Source organism: Muntiacus reevesi, chromosome 11 (assembly GCF_963930625.1).
Source record: "Muntiacus reevesi chromosome 11, mMunRee1.1, whole genome shotgun sequence".
In the NCBI taxonomy this organism is placed as follows: domain Eukaryota; kingdom Metazoa; phylum Chordata; class Mammalia; order Artiodactyla; family Cervidae; genus Muntiacus; species Muntiacus reevesi.
The window spans coordinates 26,965,316-26,983,614 of NC_089259.1; the positions used below are offsets into that span (position 1 = coordinate 26,965,316).

General features: G+C 42.0%; 1 protein-coding gene across 3 annotated transcripts in view; it reads right to left on the minus strand.

The window, feature by feature from the left end:
* The window catches only part of FRY (FRY microtubule binding protein), a 329,088-nt gene that overhangs the window by 33,929 nt on the left and 276,860 nt on the right, over positions 1–18,299 (minus strand). For all 3 annotated transcript variants that reach the window (XM_065901750.1, XM_065901751.1, XM_065901752.1), the window contains exons 42-50: positions 17,982–18,169; positions 16,857–16,951; positions 15,056–15,663; positions 13,762–13,859; positions 13,261–13,431; positions 11,151–11,291; positions 8,996–9,175; positions 6,737–6,898; positions 1,976–2,050 (exon numbers count right to left, since the gene is read on the minus strand). In XM_065901750.1, coding sequence (XP_065757822.1) covers positions 1,976–2,050; positions 6,737–6,898; positions 8,996–9,175; positions 11,151–11,291; positions 13,261–13,431; positions 13,762–13,859; positions 15,056–15,663; positions 16,857–16,951; positions 17,982–18,169 — 1,718 coding nt within the window. The remainder of the gene's footprint in view (positions 1–1,975; positions 2,051–6,736; positions 6,899–8,995; positions 9,176–11,150; positions 11,292–13,260; positions 13,432–13,761; positions 13,860–15,055; positions 15,664–16,856; positions 16,952–17,981; positions 18,170–18,299) is intronic.

Consider the following 18,299-nt stretch of genomic DNA (forward strand, 5'->3'; position numbering starts at 1 on the left):
GTTCTTTTAATTTAACCATTATAACCTCTTGGTCTTCGTTGAAAGTAAAAATTCATAAGAATTTAAATATAACAATTGTCTCTCAACAGGAAAAAGTAAATGGATTTTAAATATACTTTTTTTTTCCTCCAGTGTTTTAAGAACAGTCATAGGATTTGCACTAGGTTTTTATAAAATGGCACAACACACACAGGGATTGCAAATGGGTCCACGAGATAAACAGCGCTGAGGACCAGCCACCTAGTCGGGGAGATGAGAGACGAGGATGCTTTTTTTTTTTTAATTGTAGTATGGCTGCTTTATAATGCTGTGTTAGTTTCTACTGTATAGTAGAGTGAATCAGCTTTGTGTGTGTATACATCCCCTCTTTAGGTCTCCTTCCCAGGAGGTGAGGACAGAGCACTGAGTGGAGTTCCCTGTGCAATAAGGGAGGTTCTCATTAGTCATCTGTCAGTATTTTATACATAGTATCCACAGTGTTCAGTTCAGTCCCTCAGTCTTATCAGACTCTGCAACCCCATGAATCACAGCATGCCAGGCCTCCCTGTCCATCACCAACTCCCGGAGTTCACTCAAACCCATGTCCATTGAGTCGGTGATCAGTAGTGTATATATTGTCAGTCCCAATCTCTCAGTTCATCCCACCCGTCCTGCTGCTTGGTATCCATATTTGTTCCTACTTTCTGTGTCTCTGCGTCTGCTTTGCAAATAAGTTCACCTGCACCATTTTTCTAGGTTTCACATAAAAGTGGTATTACATGGTATTTGTTCTTCTCTTTCTGACTGACTTCACTGTATGACAGTCTCAAGGTCCATCCACCAAGAGACCAGCACTCTGATTTCCTCAGCTGAGTGCTCCCTTTCCTAGTTAGTGTGGCTTTTCTTATTCGTAACACAGTAAACAATTCTAGCTTGAAAGGCCACAGCACAGAGGCAGGCGGTTGGGGTCTGGAGGGGAAAGTGTAACCACAGGGGCGGAGAGACGCCCTGCTGGCTGTGCTGCTGTGGAGATGAAGGCTGCCATTCCCCTCCCTGGGGCTGGGAGGCTCCTCCGCCCTCCGTCCCTCTGCCCTCAGGGATGTCACAGGAGCAGCAGCAAACGCACCAACCAGCAACTTGGAAGGTGACTTCAAAGCAGGCAGTGCTGCTTGCTGGAGCACATTCCGGGAGGATAAGTATCAGCCTTTACTCTAGGTGCCTGTGAGTCGCTCCTGTTTCACCCGGTCATGAACTACATTAGCATATACACTTTGGAATTTTAAAAGCAACTCCCCAGAGAAACCATTTGCTGGTTCTGATTTTACTTGAGAAATAACTTGGTTTGCGATCTTTTCTTGTTACTAATAAAGACGCTACAATACAGGTGAAATAAAAATACCTGGCAAAACCAAACCTTTTGCTGCAGTGTTCTCACACACAATTTTCTAAATTTTTAAAAAAGCTTCAGAAGTTAACTTCTGGTACTTTAGTTGTTCATTTTATTTCAAAGCCCAATGGTGTATATTTTTTTCCAACTGTAATATCAATAGAAGTTTATGCAAGAAAAAAACATATCACTGTTTTCACCTTTACATGAGTAAAATAGTGACATCATGTTGAGAAATGTGTGCACAGAGTAAAATTATACAACAAAGGAACGTGTATCATGTACAGTAGTGCAGGACACAGTCACATATACCTATTTTAGGAAAGCCTGGGTATATTCTTTAAAAATCAAGATACTAAAAAATAAAAATAATTTGAGTTTTTATTTGCCAACTTGAGTTTTTATTTACCAACTGGAGCAGACAGCCAGTAACATCTTTCATTGTTTCTGAAGTAAGTCATAAAAATCATAGTGTGGTGAGAAGTCTAAGAGACTGATCAAGATGATGGATGTCATACTTGCAGTTCATAGTTGAATCCTCTAAACTACATGACCAAAAGCAAAAGTGATAACAATACCAAAATAAATATGATATATGACAGAACTTACTGATGGATTCTTGCTTAATCCTACTTCTTGGCCACACAGAGAAAGGACGTGCACCAACTTCTCTTTGGTCCTCTTCTGGAAAAGAAGCACACAGGCAGGTTTTAATCTGGGGACCTGTGATCAAATCTGCTCTAATCCTGTGGCCATCAGCCACACAGGGCCAATCCACCTGAGATGTAGCCAGTGAGAATAGAGAGATGCAAAACACATGAAGATTTGGTGTGAAAAAAGTGTGAAATGTCTCATCAATGATTATATATTGATTATATGCTGAAAAATATTTTAGATATATTAACTAAAATTTTACTAAAATTAACTTGACCTGCTTTTTTTTTTTTAACTTTTTTTCAAAAGATGACTGTTAGAAATATTTAAATGAGGCTCACATTGTATATCTACTGGACAGTGCTGATCTGGATATTCCTGAGGGAGGGGATATGAAAGTCAATCCCTTGGTTCTTCAGTTCAGTTCAGTTCCGTCACTCAGTCGTGTCCGACTCTTTGCGACCCCATGAATTGCAGCACTCCAGGCCTCCTAACCATCACCAACTCCCGGAGTTTACTCAGACTCATGCCCATCGAGTTGGTGATGCCATCCAGCCATCTCATCCTCTCTCGCCCCCTTCTCCTCCTGCCCCCAATCCCTCCCAGCATCAGGGTCTTTTCCAATGAGTCAACTCTTCGCATGAGGTGCCAAAGTACTGGAGTTGCAGCTTCAGCATCAGTCCTTCCAATGAACACCCAGGACTGATCTCCTTTAGGATGGACTGGTTGGATCTCCTTGCAGTCCAAGGGACTCTCAAGAGTCTTCTCCAACACCACAGTTCAAAAGCATCAATTTTTTGGTGCTCAGCTCTCTTCACAGTCCAACTCTCACATCCACACATGACCACTGGAAAAACCATAGCCTTGACCAGACGGACCTTTGTTGACAAAGTAATGTCTCTGGTTTTTAATATGCTATCTAGGTTGGTCATAACTTTCCTTCCAAGGAGTAAGTGTCTTTTCATTTCATGGCTGCAATCACCATCTGCAGTGATTTTGGAGCCCCCAAAATGAACACTGTTCATGGGGGGACACTGTTTCCACTGTCTCCCCATCTATTTCCCATGAGGTGATGGGACCAGATGCCATGATCTTAGTTTTCTGAATATTAAGCTTTAAGCCAACTTTTTCACTCTCCTCTTTCACTTTCATCAAGAGGCTTTTAAGTTCCTCTTCACTTTCTACCATAAGGGTGGTGTCATCTGCATATCTGAGGTTATTGATATTTCTCCCAGCAATCTTGATTCCAGCTTGTGCTTCCTCCAGCCCGGCGTTTCTCATGATGTACTCTGCATGTAAGTTAAATAAGCAGGGTGACAATATACAGCCTTGACGTACTCCTTTTCCTATTTGGAACCAGTCTGTTGTTCCATGTCCACTTCTAACTGTTGCTTCCTGACCTGCATACAGGTTTCTCAAGAGGCAGGTCAGGTGGTCTGGTATTCCCATCTCTTTCAGAATTTTCCACAGTTTATTGTGATCCACACAGTCGAAGGCTTTGGCGTAGTCAATAAAGCAGAAATGGATGTTTTTCTGGAACTCTCTTGCTTTTTCAATGATCCAGCGGATATTGGCAATTTGATCTCTGGTTCCTCTGCCTTTTCTAAATCCAGCTTGAACATCTGGAAGTTCTCGGTTCACGTACTGCTGAAGCCTGACTTGGAGAATTTTGAGCATTACTTTACTAGCGTGTGAGATGAGTGCAATTGTGTGGTAGTTTGAGCATTCTTTGGGATTGCCTTTCTTAGGGATTAGAATGAAAACTGACCTTTTCCAGTCCTGCGGCCACTCCTGAGTTTTCCAAATTTGCTGGCATATTGAGTGCAGCACTTTCACAGCATCATCTTTCAGGATTTGAAATAGCTCAACTGGAATTCCATCTCATCCACTAGCTTTGTTTGTAGTGATGCTTTCTAAGGCCCACTTGACTTCACATTCCAGGATGTCTGGCTCTAGGTCAGTGATCACACCATTGTGATTATCTGGGTCGTGAAGATCTTTTTTGTACAGTTCTTCTGTGTATTCTTGCCACCCCTTCTTAATATCTTCTGCTTCTGTTAGGTCCATACCATTTTGGTCCTTTATCGAACCTATCTTTGCCTGAAATGTTCCCTTGATATCTCTAATTTTCTTGAAGAGCTCTCTAGTCTTTCCCATTCTGTTGTTTTCCTCTATTTCTTTGCATTGATCTCTGAGGAAGGCTTTCTTATCTCTCCTGGTCATTCTTTGGAATTCTGTATTCAAATGGGAATATCTTTCCTTTTCTCCTTTGCTTTTCGCTTCTCTTCTTTTCACAGCTATTTGTAAGGCCTCCTCAGACAGCCATTTTGCCTTTTTGCATTTCTTTTCCTTGGGGATGGTCTTGATCCCTGTCTCCTGTACAATGTCAGGAACCTCCACCCATAGTTCATCAGGCTCTCTGTCTATCAGATCTAGTCCCTTAAATCTATTTCTCACTTCCACTGTATAGTCATAAGGGATTTGATTTAGGTCATACCTGAATGGCCTAGTGGTTTCCCCTACTTTCTTCAGTTTAAATCTGAATTTGGCAATAAGGAGTTCATGATCTGAGCCACAGTCAGCTTCTGGTCTTGTTTATTACTCCCCTTGGTCATCTTTCTTGTGTGCTACAACTTTCAGTCATTAGCAGGCCCTTCCTTATACCTAAATTAAATCTCTTATGTTACAACACAAATCTCTTTACCCCAAATGGGAGGATAGCTTTACTTACTGCAGAATTAAATTTGATTATTTGCAAGGAATGTTAAATCTTTCTCAACTTATTCCTTCTATAGTTAAACAGATTCAATTCCTTTTGCTTTTCTTCATAAACCTTACTTTTCAGTTCCTTAAGCATTGGGATTCTTCCACAAACCATCACATTTTCCAATGACATAATCTAGGTCTCAGAATGATGGGTGAGTTGAGAATGAAAAAGATGAATAACCACAGCCTAAAAAATGTCAACGTGCTTCAGAACTATTCTTATTAAAGCAATCACCCTAATTGCTTGAAAATGATTTTTTTCCTTTTTAACCTGATTTAAGTTAATATGGAACCTGCAAGGAGGCCAGGATCGTTCACAGATTTTCCTTCTTGATGGAACTCGGTTCCCTGCATCCTTCTTCTGTCTAACGCTCTCCCAACTGAGCTATTTCGGCCACTTCCCTGCATCCTTCTTGAGACACTGAATATGGCGTCATTTCAAGGTCAAAGACAGGAGGGCCTTGATGTTGAAGAATGGGGGAAGATTCATTAACCTCTGTCTCTAGATTTTAGTGGGCATTTTACAATTCTGGGAAAAAGTCAATAGAGGAACATGGAACGTGGCTGTGCATGTGTCTTCTCTTTTCCAAACCTCCAAGAGAGTGTAGCGGGTTCTCTGTTCAACCGGCAGTGAACACCCACTGAGAACCCGCTCGGCCCCAGCAGGTGCTGCACGTAGGCTGCATCTTCCCAGCCTCTGAGAGTGAGGAGGAGTCCTGCTGGACCTGCATCCTAAGGGGTTTTCTCGGCACAGCATCCACTTCTCCCGGTAATGCAGTTCCTCTTTCACCTCGGGACGGCTCTTCTCCCACCAGGGGACACTCTTCCTTCCTCGTAGGGATTGCAAGAATCCTTCCTCTAGAATGGGGCTTCCCTGGTGGTTCAGAGAATACACAGTCTGCCTGCAGTGCAGGAGACCCGGGTTCAATCCCTGGGTCGGGAAGATCCCCTGGAGAAGGAAATGGCAACCCACTCCAGTATTGTTGCCTGGAAAATCCCATGGACAGAGAAGCATGGTGGGCTACAGTCCATGGGGTCAGTCAAGAGTCAGACACGGCTTAGCGACTAACACTTTAATTTTCTCTAGAATTGCTGTGGATGTTAGGGAGGGAAGGCCTCTACCCTGAAATGGTCAGAGGCAAAGACCATGTAAAATCTGGAGCTGCCAGAGGTCGCTGGTGCCTCACAGGGAAGAACCTGCCCGAGGATGAAGTCAGCAGAGAGGAAAGCAGGACTTTGCCACCAGAAGGTGGGGCCGTGAGGACGAGGGAGAGGGTCTAAGGATTCTGTATGCTCGAATCCAGCTCCACTTGAAGCCGCGATACAGGAGTGAACATGTTCCTTTTTCACTTCAGGCAGTTTTTCACTGGGCTTCTGGCACATGTCATCAAAAGAGCCCTAAATAATGCACAGGTTTCACTTGACAGTAAGTCCGGTGACATCAGTAACCCATAGAGTGAATAGAGACAACTCAAGCACAGAGCAATCTGGGCGCCTGCTCTGCTCCTCATGTCAGCCATGCATGAACCCTTTGACTGGATCCAGGGTCGGCTCACAGGACAGCATGCAGCCCTGCCACAGAGGATTGGTTGGGAGAACTGGGATGTATTATTTGGAGGAAAAAGGACTTATCTGGGTGAGTGGTAGAGGGGGTAGGTTAAGTGTCTGAAGGGCTGCCATGTGAGAGATCTGATTGCATTTTCTAAGCCTTAAGAGAACTAGGATCAATGAGTAGAAGCAACAGAGTGTCTGACTTCAACTCAACATAATGAACTCTTCAAGGAGTAAAGGGGTTCCCTCGGAATATGGACGCCATGAGCTCCTTATCACTGAAGTGCTGATGCCCAGGTGGGTGACACTGGGAGTGTGGCTGCCCAAATCGCGTATCACAGTTGGTTTCAACAGGCCCCCTAAGCTCCTGTCCAATCCTGCGAGTTGAGGACTCTTTACCTGGGAATACTGGGGCCTTTTCCAGCTGACAGGGACAAGGACGTTGGAGTTGGAGCCTGAGGAGGTGGAGGATGCGCTCCGGGTGACGGCCATGGCCCTGGGCTTCCCGTCACGCCCAGAGGAGTTCTGCAGTTCATCATACCGCCTCCCGATGATGGGCGTCTGCAGGGTAAAGAGCAGAGAAGCATACATTGTTCTCTCTCATCCACAGTCCTTGGTATGTGGCTCCATCTCCCAGCAGCAACCAAGAACTGCTTATTTGATGAAAATGTACAGAAGTTCAGTGTTACATGGAGGCTCATTTCCCCGATGTTCAAAGAACATCCTAAACCATTTTGCTTCCCTGGTGGCTCAGATGGTAAAGAATCTGCCTGCAACGCGGGAGACCGAGGTTCGATCCCTGGGTTGGGAAGATACCCTGAAGAAGGGAATGACTACCCACTCCAGTCTTCTTGCATGGAGAATTCCATGGAAAGAGGAGCCTGGCAAGCTACAGTCCCTGAGGTTGCAAAGAGACACAACTGAGTGACTAACACACAAACCAATTTTGCATCTTCAATACGTTCCCACCCTCTTGAGCAGCTGAAAACAAATCCAATTGCTTGTTCTTAAACACACTTCAGAAATGACTGTAAAGATGAGAAGGAAAACATGCAGGAAAGCAAATTATTTTCAAATGCTTAAGCTTGAAAGACTTTCTTAAAACAAGACCAAAATTCCTTCCCCTCATCCAAATCTGTACTCACCAATTTTATACTCTCAAGTATTTAAAAATTTATTTAAATCTATGTTTTCAATTATTTAAATGAAACAGTCAGGGCCAGGTTCTTGGGCAACATTTAAGAAATTTCACTTCCTGAGGGGTCTGTAATGTGGTGGCTGGGTAGGCAGCACCTCCCAAACTTCAGCCCCAAGGGGGTCTCTGCAGAAACCTGTTCAGAGGCCCACATTCAGAGATGAGAGACGCTGGCTGGGAGCGTTCCACCTGTCTCTCCAGGCCCATCTTTCTGGAGCAACTGGGTCTCTGGGGCATGCAGCTGATTGGCTGCTGGTTTTCTGTACCTCTTTGGAACAGAATAAACTTTAGTAAAAGAGTAAGCTCCCCTCTCCTACCCTAGCAATATAGACTGTTTAAAATGGAAAAATATTGATTTGATACCTTAATGTCATATATAAATATCATTAATAGCAGCAATAAACAGTATCTCATCCTGAGTGTTGAATGGTCAATGAGACGATTATTTGAAAAAAACCCAATCTGGCTACAACTGAGTCAATAAGTTCCATGTCAGCAGACCTACTTTATGCCTTTAGTGAACTGATTCATTCAGCCAAACTGAAGAATATATATGAAGTACGTTCATGCATTAGACACTGTATAGACCGTAATTACAAAGTGGACAGACCATGGTTTCTGCTTTAGGGGGCTTAATGGTCATGGGGTAAGAGACAGGAAAGCAAATATATTTTTATATCTTAGATTAACATACTTAAGTACAGGTTTCCAAAAGTTTGTTCATGGACCAGCAGGTAAATCTGACTATTTTGTGTCCTCTTTTCTTCCCAACTCCTTAGTTTGGTTCATAGGTCTCTTCTCCACATTCCCTTCATTCTCAAGGCAAGAATTTAAATAGTGGTGCTGTAAAAAGCAGTATGGGAGACTCCCTGACGGTCCAGTTTTTAGAACTCCACGTGCCCACCACAGGGGCTGTGGGTATGATTCCTAGTCGGGCAACTAAAATCCTGCATGCCATGTGATCCCCCCCCCCCCCAAAAAAATTCCTGGAACTTAATAAAAATGAAAATATAACATGTCAACTTAAAAAAATTATTAAAGAAAAAAAAGCAGCGTGGTTTGGGGAAGTGACCATAAAGGCAGATTCCATAAATCTCGGTCATTCACTGGTTTGGTTACAGTTCAGGAAGCAAGGTTGCAGATACAAGACAGGATGTGGCAGCAGTCAGATAAAGAATGAGTGAAGATCATGGTTTAAAATGCTTAAGATCATTCCATTTCAGAAATTGTCTTTTCTGTGGAATCGCTTTTATATAATTGAGGCTAGCTTCTATTTTTAAAAGCTGCCAAATCAGGGCCCCTGTGAATGTGTTCTTAAAAAAAAAAAAAAAATAGAACCTCATTAGGCCTTAGAAGCTTTCATTTGACATAAATGTAAAGTAAGTCTCCCCTTCTCTAGGCGGCTAGTTTTGAACTTTGCCACTATGTATTCATGCTAAAGTTTACGGAAACAGTTAACATACCTCTGAAATATCAAAGTGGAAGTCTAGGGTTTTTCCAGGTAATTCCTTGGATGCGCTCGTCCATACTCGATGTATTTCTATCTTTGAGAGGTCACTGTGTTGGTAGGAAGGCAAAACTAGACTGGCAGATCGAGAAACCACCAGCTTCAAGATATTTAGAGCTTCTCTCCAGTGAATGCTCTGAAGGAAATGAAACAGTCAGTCAATACTTAAAAAATTATTTCATTAAAAAAAACTAACATGCTCCTAGCTACTGAAACTTCTCATGACCCATTAGAACTCACTGATTTAAAACAGCGCAGGAAATTCTTTGATAAGTAAAAGGCAAATGACATAAAAAAGATAATTTATCTATAAGAGGAGCTACATTTAGGAAATAAACAAATAAAAAAGACCAGCTTTGTCCACATTCAAATAAACAGAAGTTTAAAATAACAAGGTACCACTTTTGCTAATGAGGTACTTCCTTAATTTGAAAAGCAAAACAAAACACAAACAAAAAAACTCAACCCTCATTACAGTTAGGCTGCTGTTTCCTCACTCCTTGTCAAGATTCTCCCTGCCTCCAGTGTCCATCCACACTTCCTGCTTCTCTAGCTCTTTCTGCTCCATTTGCTTCCTGGGCGTCTGACCTCTGCCCTCTGCCCTCTTCTCTTCTTGTCCATGTCTTCCTCACGACCTAACCCCGGAGTCTGGGAACCATTCTTAACTCCCCTCTTCCCTCCCTCCTGAGAATCTGACCCCTACCCCTGCCCACCTCCATTCCTGTTGGCACTGACTCAGCTGAATCCTCCCTGGACTATTTCAGTGGTCTCTTAACTGGTTTCCCCACTTGCCTCCTTAGGTCCATCAAACCCATTCCAGCTACACTGACCTTTCCAGAATCTTCAGCTCAAGTCACTTCCCCACTTAAACACCTTCAAGGGCTCCCCCTGGTGGACAAGGAGGAGTCCACACTCTTCAAGCAAGGCCTAAATGGGTAATCTCTGAATTCCCCACACCAGCCGACGTCTCTTAGCCTCTGTGCTTTTCCTCATGCTATTCTCTCATCCTGGAATGCCCTTCCTCTGCTTCCTTATCAAACTCCTACTCTTCTTGTAAGTCTCACTGTGTTTCACCATCTTTGTGTCTCTGACAACTCCCGGCCAGACCCAGACACTTCTCCCATAAAAATATTGAACGTGGATAACCAGCCCAATAAACATTATTATTTGCCTAGGACTTGGAATAAAAGCACATGTAGTAAAACGCATTCCCTTCATTGTTAAATTCTGCACAAGGAGGTCATGGTTTGATATGAAATTAGCCACCATTCAAGATAAGATCTCAAGTACCAGGGATGGCCCACAGGCCTAAGAACAGGTAGTCTAATAAAATATATATATATTTTTTAACAAGGGGCAAAGATGTGAACTGACCCTCTGTCTCTCGTGAGTGTCAAGTGAGAAAGCGATAATGATCATCTACCACATGTTACAACTGTTATTGGAGCAATGCCACTTCAAGAAAACAAAAAGCTTGAAGATCATTTTTAGCATTTGCAAATTCTGCAAGTAATGTGACTGGTGAAGTGAAGATGGGGAAAAAATGTTGAAAATTGTCAGGCTTAGTCAATGAGTTTAACCAGAGAAAACCAAGCATTTGCCCTTGAACTCTGAACTCACCAAGTACACAGTATGTTTTGTTTGTTGGAGTATTTTAAAGTACAAGTATGCCGATTTCTTAGCCTTAGTTCATTCAACCCTAAGTGACAACTTTCACCTCTGAATTAACCCTTCTCCTCTGAAATACCTGGTCTAGAAACAGGCACACACAAGTTGCTTCTTCCTTCTCCTTTGAAATAGAACCCCTCAAACAAGACCCTGTCCCTGCCCCCCAAGCCGGGACATGCTTTCGGCATCTGGCCTTTAAACTCAGGAGGCAGAGGCGTGTCCTCTGAAGGCTCAGGAACGCCCCGGGGCCTGGTCCTGCCTTTCCCCTCAGGACACGGCTCAGGGTAGTGGTCAGCCACCGTCCTGGCTGCTCTCACTGTGTTATGGACATCGAGAAGTGAGCACGCAACCTGGCACCCATGTAACTATGGCCAAGTATGAGCTCCGTGCAGAGCCTGTCTTTCTGGAACGACTGTCTGGAAACACCCTGGTTCAGTACTCACTTGCACGTATTTTTCAATGGTCTTCAGAACTTCCACGTTGAACTGCTTTACCGGAACGGCAGAAAGGTCCATGTAGCTGAGCAGGCTGTAGATCACCTGCAGGAGGGGCTGCTGCATGCTGGGGAGGCCCTTCTCCAGCAGCTGCGGGGGCAACGCGCAGGGAGAGTCAGTCTGACACCAGATTTCCACACACAAGCACCAAGGTCTCCTAGTACTTTTATGACTGCATATTTCCTTAGGAGGGAAAAGAACGTCCTGACTACTGAAGAGGTGGAGATGTTATCAAAGGCAATGCTGTAGGTCTGATATATAAATATAATATTCAGGGACTTCCCTGATGGTCCCGTGGTTAAGACTCTGCTTCCACTGCAGGGGGCACAGGGTGTGATTCCTGCTTGAGAAACTAAGATTCCACAATGCTGCATAGCACAGCCTAATAAACAAGTAAATAAACGTTCTTTTAAAAAAGAAAAATGCTTATAAAAATTTTTTTAAAGAGCTAAAAAAAAAAATTCACACAATGGAATACAAGATAAACCTCAAAAAGAAAGCATCAAATACCACCAGTGACTGAAAATTACAAATGAAAACAAAAGAGATACATCTATAAATTATCAAATTGATGATAGCACTGGGGAGGATATAGGAGGGGTGGAAATCATCAGTGGAAACGTTAACTTGGATAATCTGGCAATTGAGATCAAGAGAACTAAAAGGGTTCATATCTTTTGAAACAGTAATTACACTTTTAGGAACTTTTCCAAACCTAGAGATAGATACTAAGATTTAAGTACGAGATTTCACCAAGGCATTATTTATAATGGTAAAAAAAAAAAAAGAAAAAAAAAATCTCACACAAAACAAGAAAGTTCTGTAAGCAATTTAAATACCAAACACTAGGGAAATGGATACATAGATTATGGTAATCTGTATGATAAAATACCATGTATTCAATAGGAAGTTTTTGGACAGTAAAAGATATTAGCTATATTAAGTGAAATAATAAAGAAGGGATATATAGTTTCTATATAATAAATGATGCTAACACTGATGTAAATGGGTGTATGTTATACAGAAATAACACAGGAAGGACACCCAACAAAATCTTAATAGTGTTTCTCTCTGGATAATTTTAATTATTTTGATTGAATTTTTCTTTCTTTTTCTATTTTTTTTTTTTTTTACTGTTCTGTACCTTCTGAATTTTCTGCTATGAACACATACTGCTTTTATAATCAAGAAAGAAGTCAATGATATTTTCAAAAAGGAAAGAAAAATAATGAGCAAACTGATGTGACAGACATAATGAAAAAAGTTACAGTTCAAAACTAAAAGATAATAGAAATGATTCAAAGAAACAGTGAAATTCCACATCAAAAGTGGCCAAAAGAACTGAACAGTTAACAAACGAGGAAATACTTACACAAATCTATTGTGTGGAAAAATGAGTATCTTCAAAAATATATGCTTTGTTAATGAGTTCAGAGCACACAATAGTTAAACATAGTTAAGTCCTTAAATAAGATCTGAACACCCAAAATAATTTGAATAAAATCTTCCTGTCTCTGGCATGTGCTGACAGGTACCAGGGTAGTAAAAAGGAGTTTACGCTTTGGAGGCAACTATACATCATTTCAAAGGCTGCTCTGACACCTTATACTTGTGGTAGATTACTAAACCCGGCTGATTCTCAGCTTCTCTGTTATGATCACTGAGTTGCAAGAATCAGTTGTTTTAACTGATTCTATTTAGCATCTATGATAATATATAGTAAGCGAATACATGATCAATAAACAAAGTTAAGGCTCTTATTATCAGTTTCACATACATATTTTACTCATGGTGGTGGTGGTGGTTTAGTCGCTAAGTCGTGTCTGATTCTTGCGACCCCATGGGCTGTAGCCTGCCAGGCTCCTCTGTCCACAGGATTTTTCAGGAAAGAATATTGGAGTGGGTTGCCATTTCCTTCTCCAGGGGATCATCCCAACCCAGGAATCAAACCCGGGTCTCCTGCATTGCAGGTGGATTCTCTACCGACTGAGCTATGAGGGAAGCCTACTATTTTGCCCATAGAAACTATAATAGATGTTATCCTCAATTCAGAACTTACCTCTGCCAGGTAGGTAACCATATTCAAGGTGATGTCAGCATAGGCTTCATGAAGGTACCGGCAGACCACATTGACCCACGTGGCACAGTCCCTCGTGTAGCTGTGTGTTTTATAAAGAGTCATGACGTGTGCAAGATTGGAAAGTTTGGGGTTCTTCTCTTCCAAACAAACCTTTTACAAGAAGAAAGTCAATTAGGGATACAACAGCCTGATGAATAAGGAAGAAATGTTAGCAATTTTGCTCTAAGCCCCAGCATCCTGGAAAACTGGTCGATACATTTTTGGGGACAGCCACAGAATGCTTAGTCATTTAATTTTCACCAATTTTTTTTCCCACTTATTTTCTCAATAATGAAATGACCATGTGAATCAGCCACCCAGAAACGTGCATTACTAGCGATATCAGTATCTTCAGTTTATGAAATGTATCACCCCGAGCCTGGTAACCTCTGTCCAACATCAGGTCTTGGATCTGCCTGAGGGTGAAGCCCTAAGGCATACCTGAGCGATTCTCTCAGCTACATCCTTACAGAACTGGTTGGGGTTTTCAAAATGCTGTATCAGCTGGGGCAGAAGACACAAGACATTCAGTGGAAACCCTGGATTAGAGAAGATACAAATGGAGACACGTGAATATGGTGCATTTGAGCCATTAACAGCAGGAAGGCCTATTATAGATTTTATTCTGAGGAGATGCAAAAGCAGCCTTTTGATGTAACTTTGATCTAACATAAAGTCCATGATAAATGTACAACCATAATGGCACCTGTTCAAAGCAGGCACTGAAGTAGATTTGCAATTTTCAGGTAGAGTGCTGTCATGCTATCGACTGTTGCAAGTAAGAATCATTGTTGGCATAGATTTTAAAAAGTGGATTAAAATGAACTGAAGCACTAGTTTGAAGTTTTTATCAAAAAAATGTATTTTAAGGAAAACTTATTTGAAAAGACAGGCCAATAAATTTAAGTTATCAGAAAGATTCTTTGAAATGATGAGGAGTAGCTTAGTTCTACTGTATTAAGCTTTGGCTCCCTGGAAAGAATTGTGGGCCATATGCCATGGTATTAAAAATCCGGTTTGCTGATTTAATTCAAAACAACAGGGAACCAAGGGAATTTTCAAGAGGAAAATAAAGGCTCAGAAAAATAAAAGATTTAAGAGTTAAGAAAAAAGAGAAAATGTCTGTATAAGGGCGATGGAATAAACTAGCACTGTCTGCAATGTGATCTGAAAAGCAGAAAGAAAAATCTCATGTATTATTCTTGCCCCTTTTACACAACTGCCTTAAAAACATCTTCTACAGTACACATAGTTAAGACTTATACAAGGCTTCCCTCGTGGCTGAGTGGTGAGGAATCCTCCTGCCAATGCAGGAGACCCAAGTTCAATCCCTGGTCCAAGAAGATGCCACATGCTGCAGAACAACTAAGCCCATGCACCACAACTATTGAGCCTGTGCTCGAGAGCCTGGAAGCAGCAGTTACTGAGCTGACGTGCTGCAACTGCTGAAGCTCATGCACCCTTGAGTCCGTGCTCCACAACAAGAGAAGCCACCACAATGAAGAGTAGCCCCCATTTGCAACTGGAGAAAGCCTGCTTGCAGCTAGGACCCAGCACATTAAAAAAGAAATTTTAAAAAATTAAAGAAAAACTTCTATACAAATTTTAAAAGAAAAACTCTTCCCAAAGAACCATTTTTAAATGGTTAATCATTAAAAGCGCTAAGCCCACAGTATCTTATTACACTAAACACACATTCCACCATGACCAGAACTTAAAAGAGTGTGAGCTTTACCGATGGCTTGAGATGAGTCCACCATGGATACTTTGGACACTGGTGTCAGCAAACTGAAGAGCTGCAAGGTAAGGTCGGTGGTAGTGAGGGAGGTGAACCCCTTCAACAGCAGCTGCTGCAACCCCGAAAAGTCTGCCCACTTGAGCTGCGCCTGGAGTTTCTCTAGTTTTTCTCGGTTCTCTGCTTTATCGAGCGGCATGTGAGCCAGCAGTCTGTTCAACAGCCTCAGGGCCATTAGGTATTCAAACTCAAAATCGGATTCCATCAAAGCCACCGTGACCCAAAAGATGGTGGCCAACAGGTTGGTTGGATGGTTTATGTGTGATGGGTCCGTGAGGCTGTCCTTCAAGGAGGATGAGCTTCTGGTTTTCGAGGAGAGGCCTTGTTGGGTACAGGCCTGAATTCTGTCCAGGGTGGCGCTCCGAGGTGGGTCTGAGGACCGGTCGACAACACCGAACTTCTTGGGCACAGAGAAGCTCCTTTGATGCCGGCTGCGTTCCGCAGTTGCGGTGTTGCCGCTAGCCGCCCCGGGGTTCACATTGAGCTGGCCCGTGCTCTTTCGGCTTGCTGTCAGTTTAGTGTTAGAGCTTAAGTCTGGCGATGAAGAGCTGGGTATAGAAATTAAAGAGTTCAACAGGAATCCAGCGCATTGCAGTGAAAGGCTAGTCCTTTAAAGATCCATCAACAAAGTGGGCAAATCATTCCTTGGAAATATTACTTTCTAATCATTTTTTTCCACATTCTTAAATGAAAAGGAATATGTTTCCTTATTCTTAAACATAAAGGTGTGAAAAACCAAACTTAACCAGAACAATCCTCACTAACAAAACAACAAAACCAAACACTGACTTTAACTTATTGAAAAGTTAAAGAAATAAGCAGTTGGCTCTAAAGTTTACTGATCATTCATTTAATTTTTGTTTGAATTTAGGTGAGAATAATTATGAAATAAAAATGTGTCCAATAGGTATAAATGTTACTACTCTATTAACTTACTGATAAAAAGAACAGACACAGAAATATCTAGAAAGAAAAATGTAAATGCTTGTGTTAAAGGAAAATTTTGGCACTTATAAAATTTATGAAAAATGATTTCTAAGTCTATTTCTATCAACATTGTTGCTGAATTTTTACTGATATAGATTAACCAGTGGGTTTACACAGATAAATATATATGATGTTAGTAATTACACTAAAATTACCTATTATAAAAATGTTCACCTTAAAAATGAAACAAGGCCCAACCTGCTATAACATTACTGATTCAATTTCAAGCAAGATGAGCTTAATTATCCAAGCAGAATATGAAACTGTGAATGATTTTAAATGGGTTATTAAACATTGACAGGAACAAAAGGAATTAAAAACTAAAAAAGAAAGATCCTAAGGTAGAAATTTCTTCAAGTAAAATCAACATTTATTTCAAATGTTTTTATGGTGATGGATCAGATAAGTCTTGTATATATGCATTTAAAAAAGGATGCTTAATTTGTTTCTATAAAATGTGATAAATAGGATAATTATATAAAATATGAAAAAATACTCAAAGAAATAGGAAATTAAAAAAACTAATATTTGTATTACTTAGAAATAACACATTGTCTAACTTCCTGTGTATATATGTGTCTGTTGTAATTTCCTTTTTTTTTTTAAACTGAAGGAAATGTCATACATACTTTCTCGGGTCACAAACAGACTTCAAAAAACGATTTGTTCTTTAGATTTTGCCCAAAGTCCAGGCTTCTCCCAAATATTGAGTATAATGTATCTGATTTTAAAATATTGTTCAGCTGATGCTCACCGAGATAGTACAGTTAAGAGATCAGTGTTCTTCAAGCAGTCAGACAAGTTGTCCACGGCAGCTTCCAGGGTAAGAAGGGCTTCCATGACATAACCCTGCCAGACACACAAAGACAACATTCTGTGCCACAGCTAGCATCTTGAAGATAAATTTAATGGATACAAACTTTATTCAAATATTGATACCATCTTTGAAAGCTGGACAGTTATGGCTTGTTTAATTTACAAAGAAATTTTAAGGGCCACTTAGGAAACTCAGATGGCTTAGGAGTTAGCAGGTAATCATGATGATTTCTCTCCCTACATGTGAGGTTTTCAACAGACCAGTCTCATTCAAAACCCAACAGGGAGGGGTAAGGCTACAGTGGGCAAGTGTGGCTTCTTGCTGAGGGGAATGGTGGGCATTTGAAATACAGAGTGGCAACATCTGGAAGCCAGAGATGAAGAGATGAAGGATGAGAAGGGCTGTGACTTGGGGCATTTTAAAGTGTGCTTCCAATGACCAGAGGAGAAAAAGAAGCTGAAGTCTCCAGGCATACAGCCCTCTGAGATGCAGAACATTTCTGATGGAAAAGAAGGGCTTGGCCCCAGCTACAGAGCTTGTAATGCCCCTGGCTTTCCACCTGTTCAGCTCCGCAGTCTCTGGGTTCCACAGTCCACAGGGTCCTCTTGTGGCATCTACTCTGCCCACTATTTCTTTAGGTTTTCTCACTTTATGAAAGGCCAGTCACACAGACAGGACTGGTGCTCTGCACAGACACAATAGCACCCCCACCCCCTTCTCTGGGTGAGCAGGCTGCACAACTGCATCTCAGGTTGTTAGTAAAAAGACAAAAACAAGACAAAATACCTCCCCTGGCCCCCACCAAACAAAATCAATAAAAACAAAGAGTCGCCAAAGGATTTCGGTTGTTGGCTCAATAAAAGTGTCCACTGAATTTCTAGAACAGCACCCCCTCTGGAGAGAGATTTGTAAAAACAAAAGCCAACTTATAGAATTTTTAAATAAATTATACACTTCTGAACAGTTGGGATAATTGGCAGGAGGAAGAAAGTTCAAAGAAAGTCATTAACTCCTCATCTCTGCACTGAGAGAAGGGTGCATGCCCCCGCTTTCCTTCTGTACCTGAATCTCATCTCCGTGCTCGCCAATCACCTCCACCAGCCGGGAGAGGAGGTCCGACAAGGCGTGTGCTGACAGAGGTTGTTTGAGGGCCCGGAATATCTGGAAGGACCGGCCGGCATAGTGCCGGGAAGAGCTGGCGAGGGCTGTCTGCAGCGCCACTTCACTCAGGTGCTGCTCCAGGTGGAAACCTAGGGCGCAGGGGCGGGAGCAGGTCAGCACTCAGCCGCTAACCGAGGCCGCCGGACAGCTGTGCGCTGACAGCAGGCTGACTGCACAGCGCCCCCTCCTGGTGGTACTTGTTTAAAAATGAACCCTGTG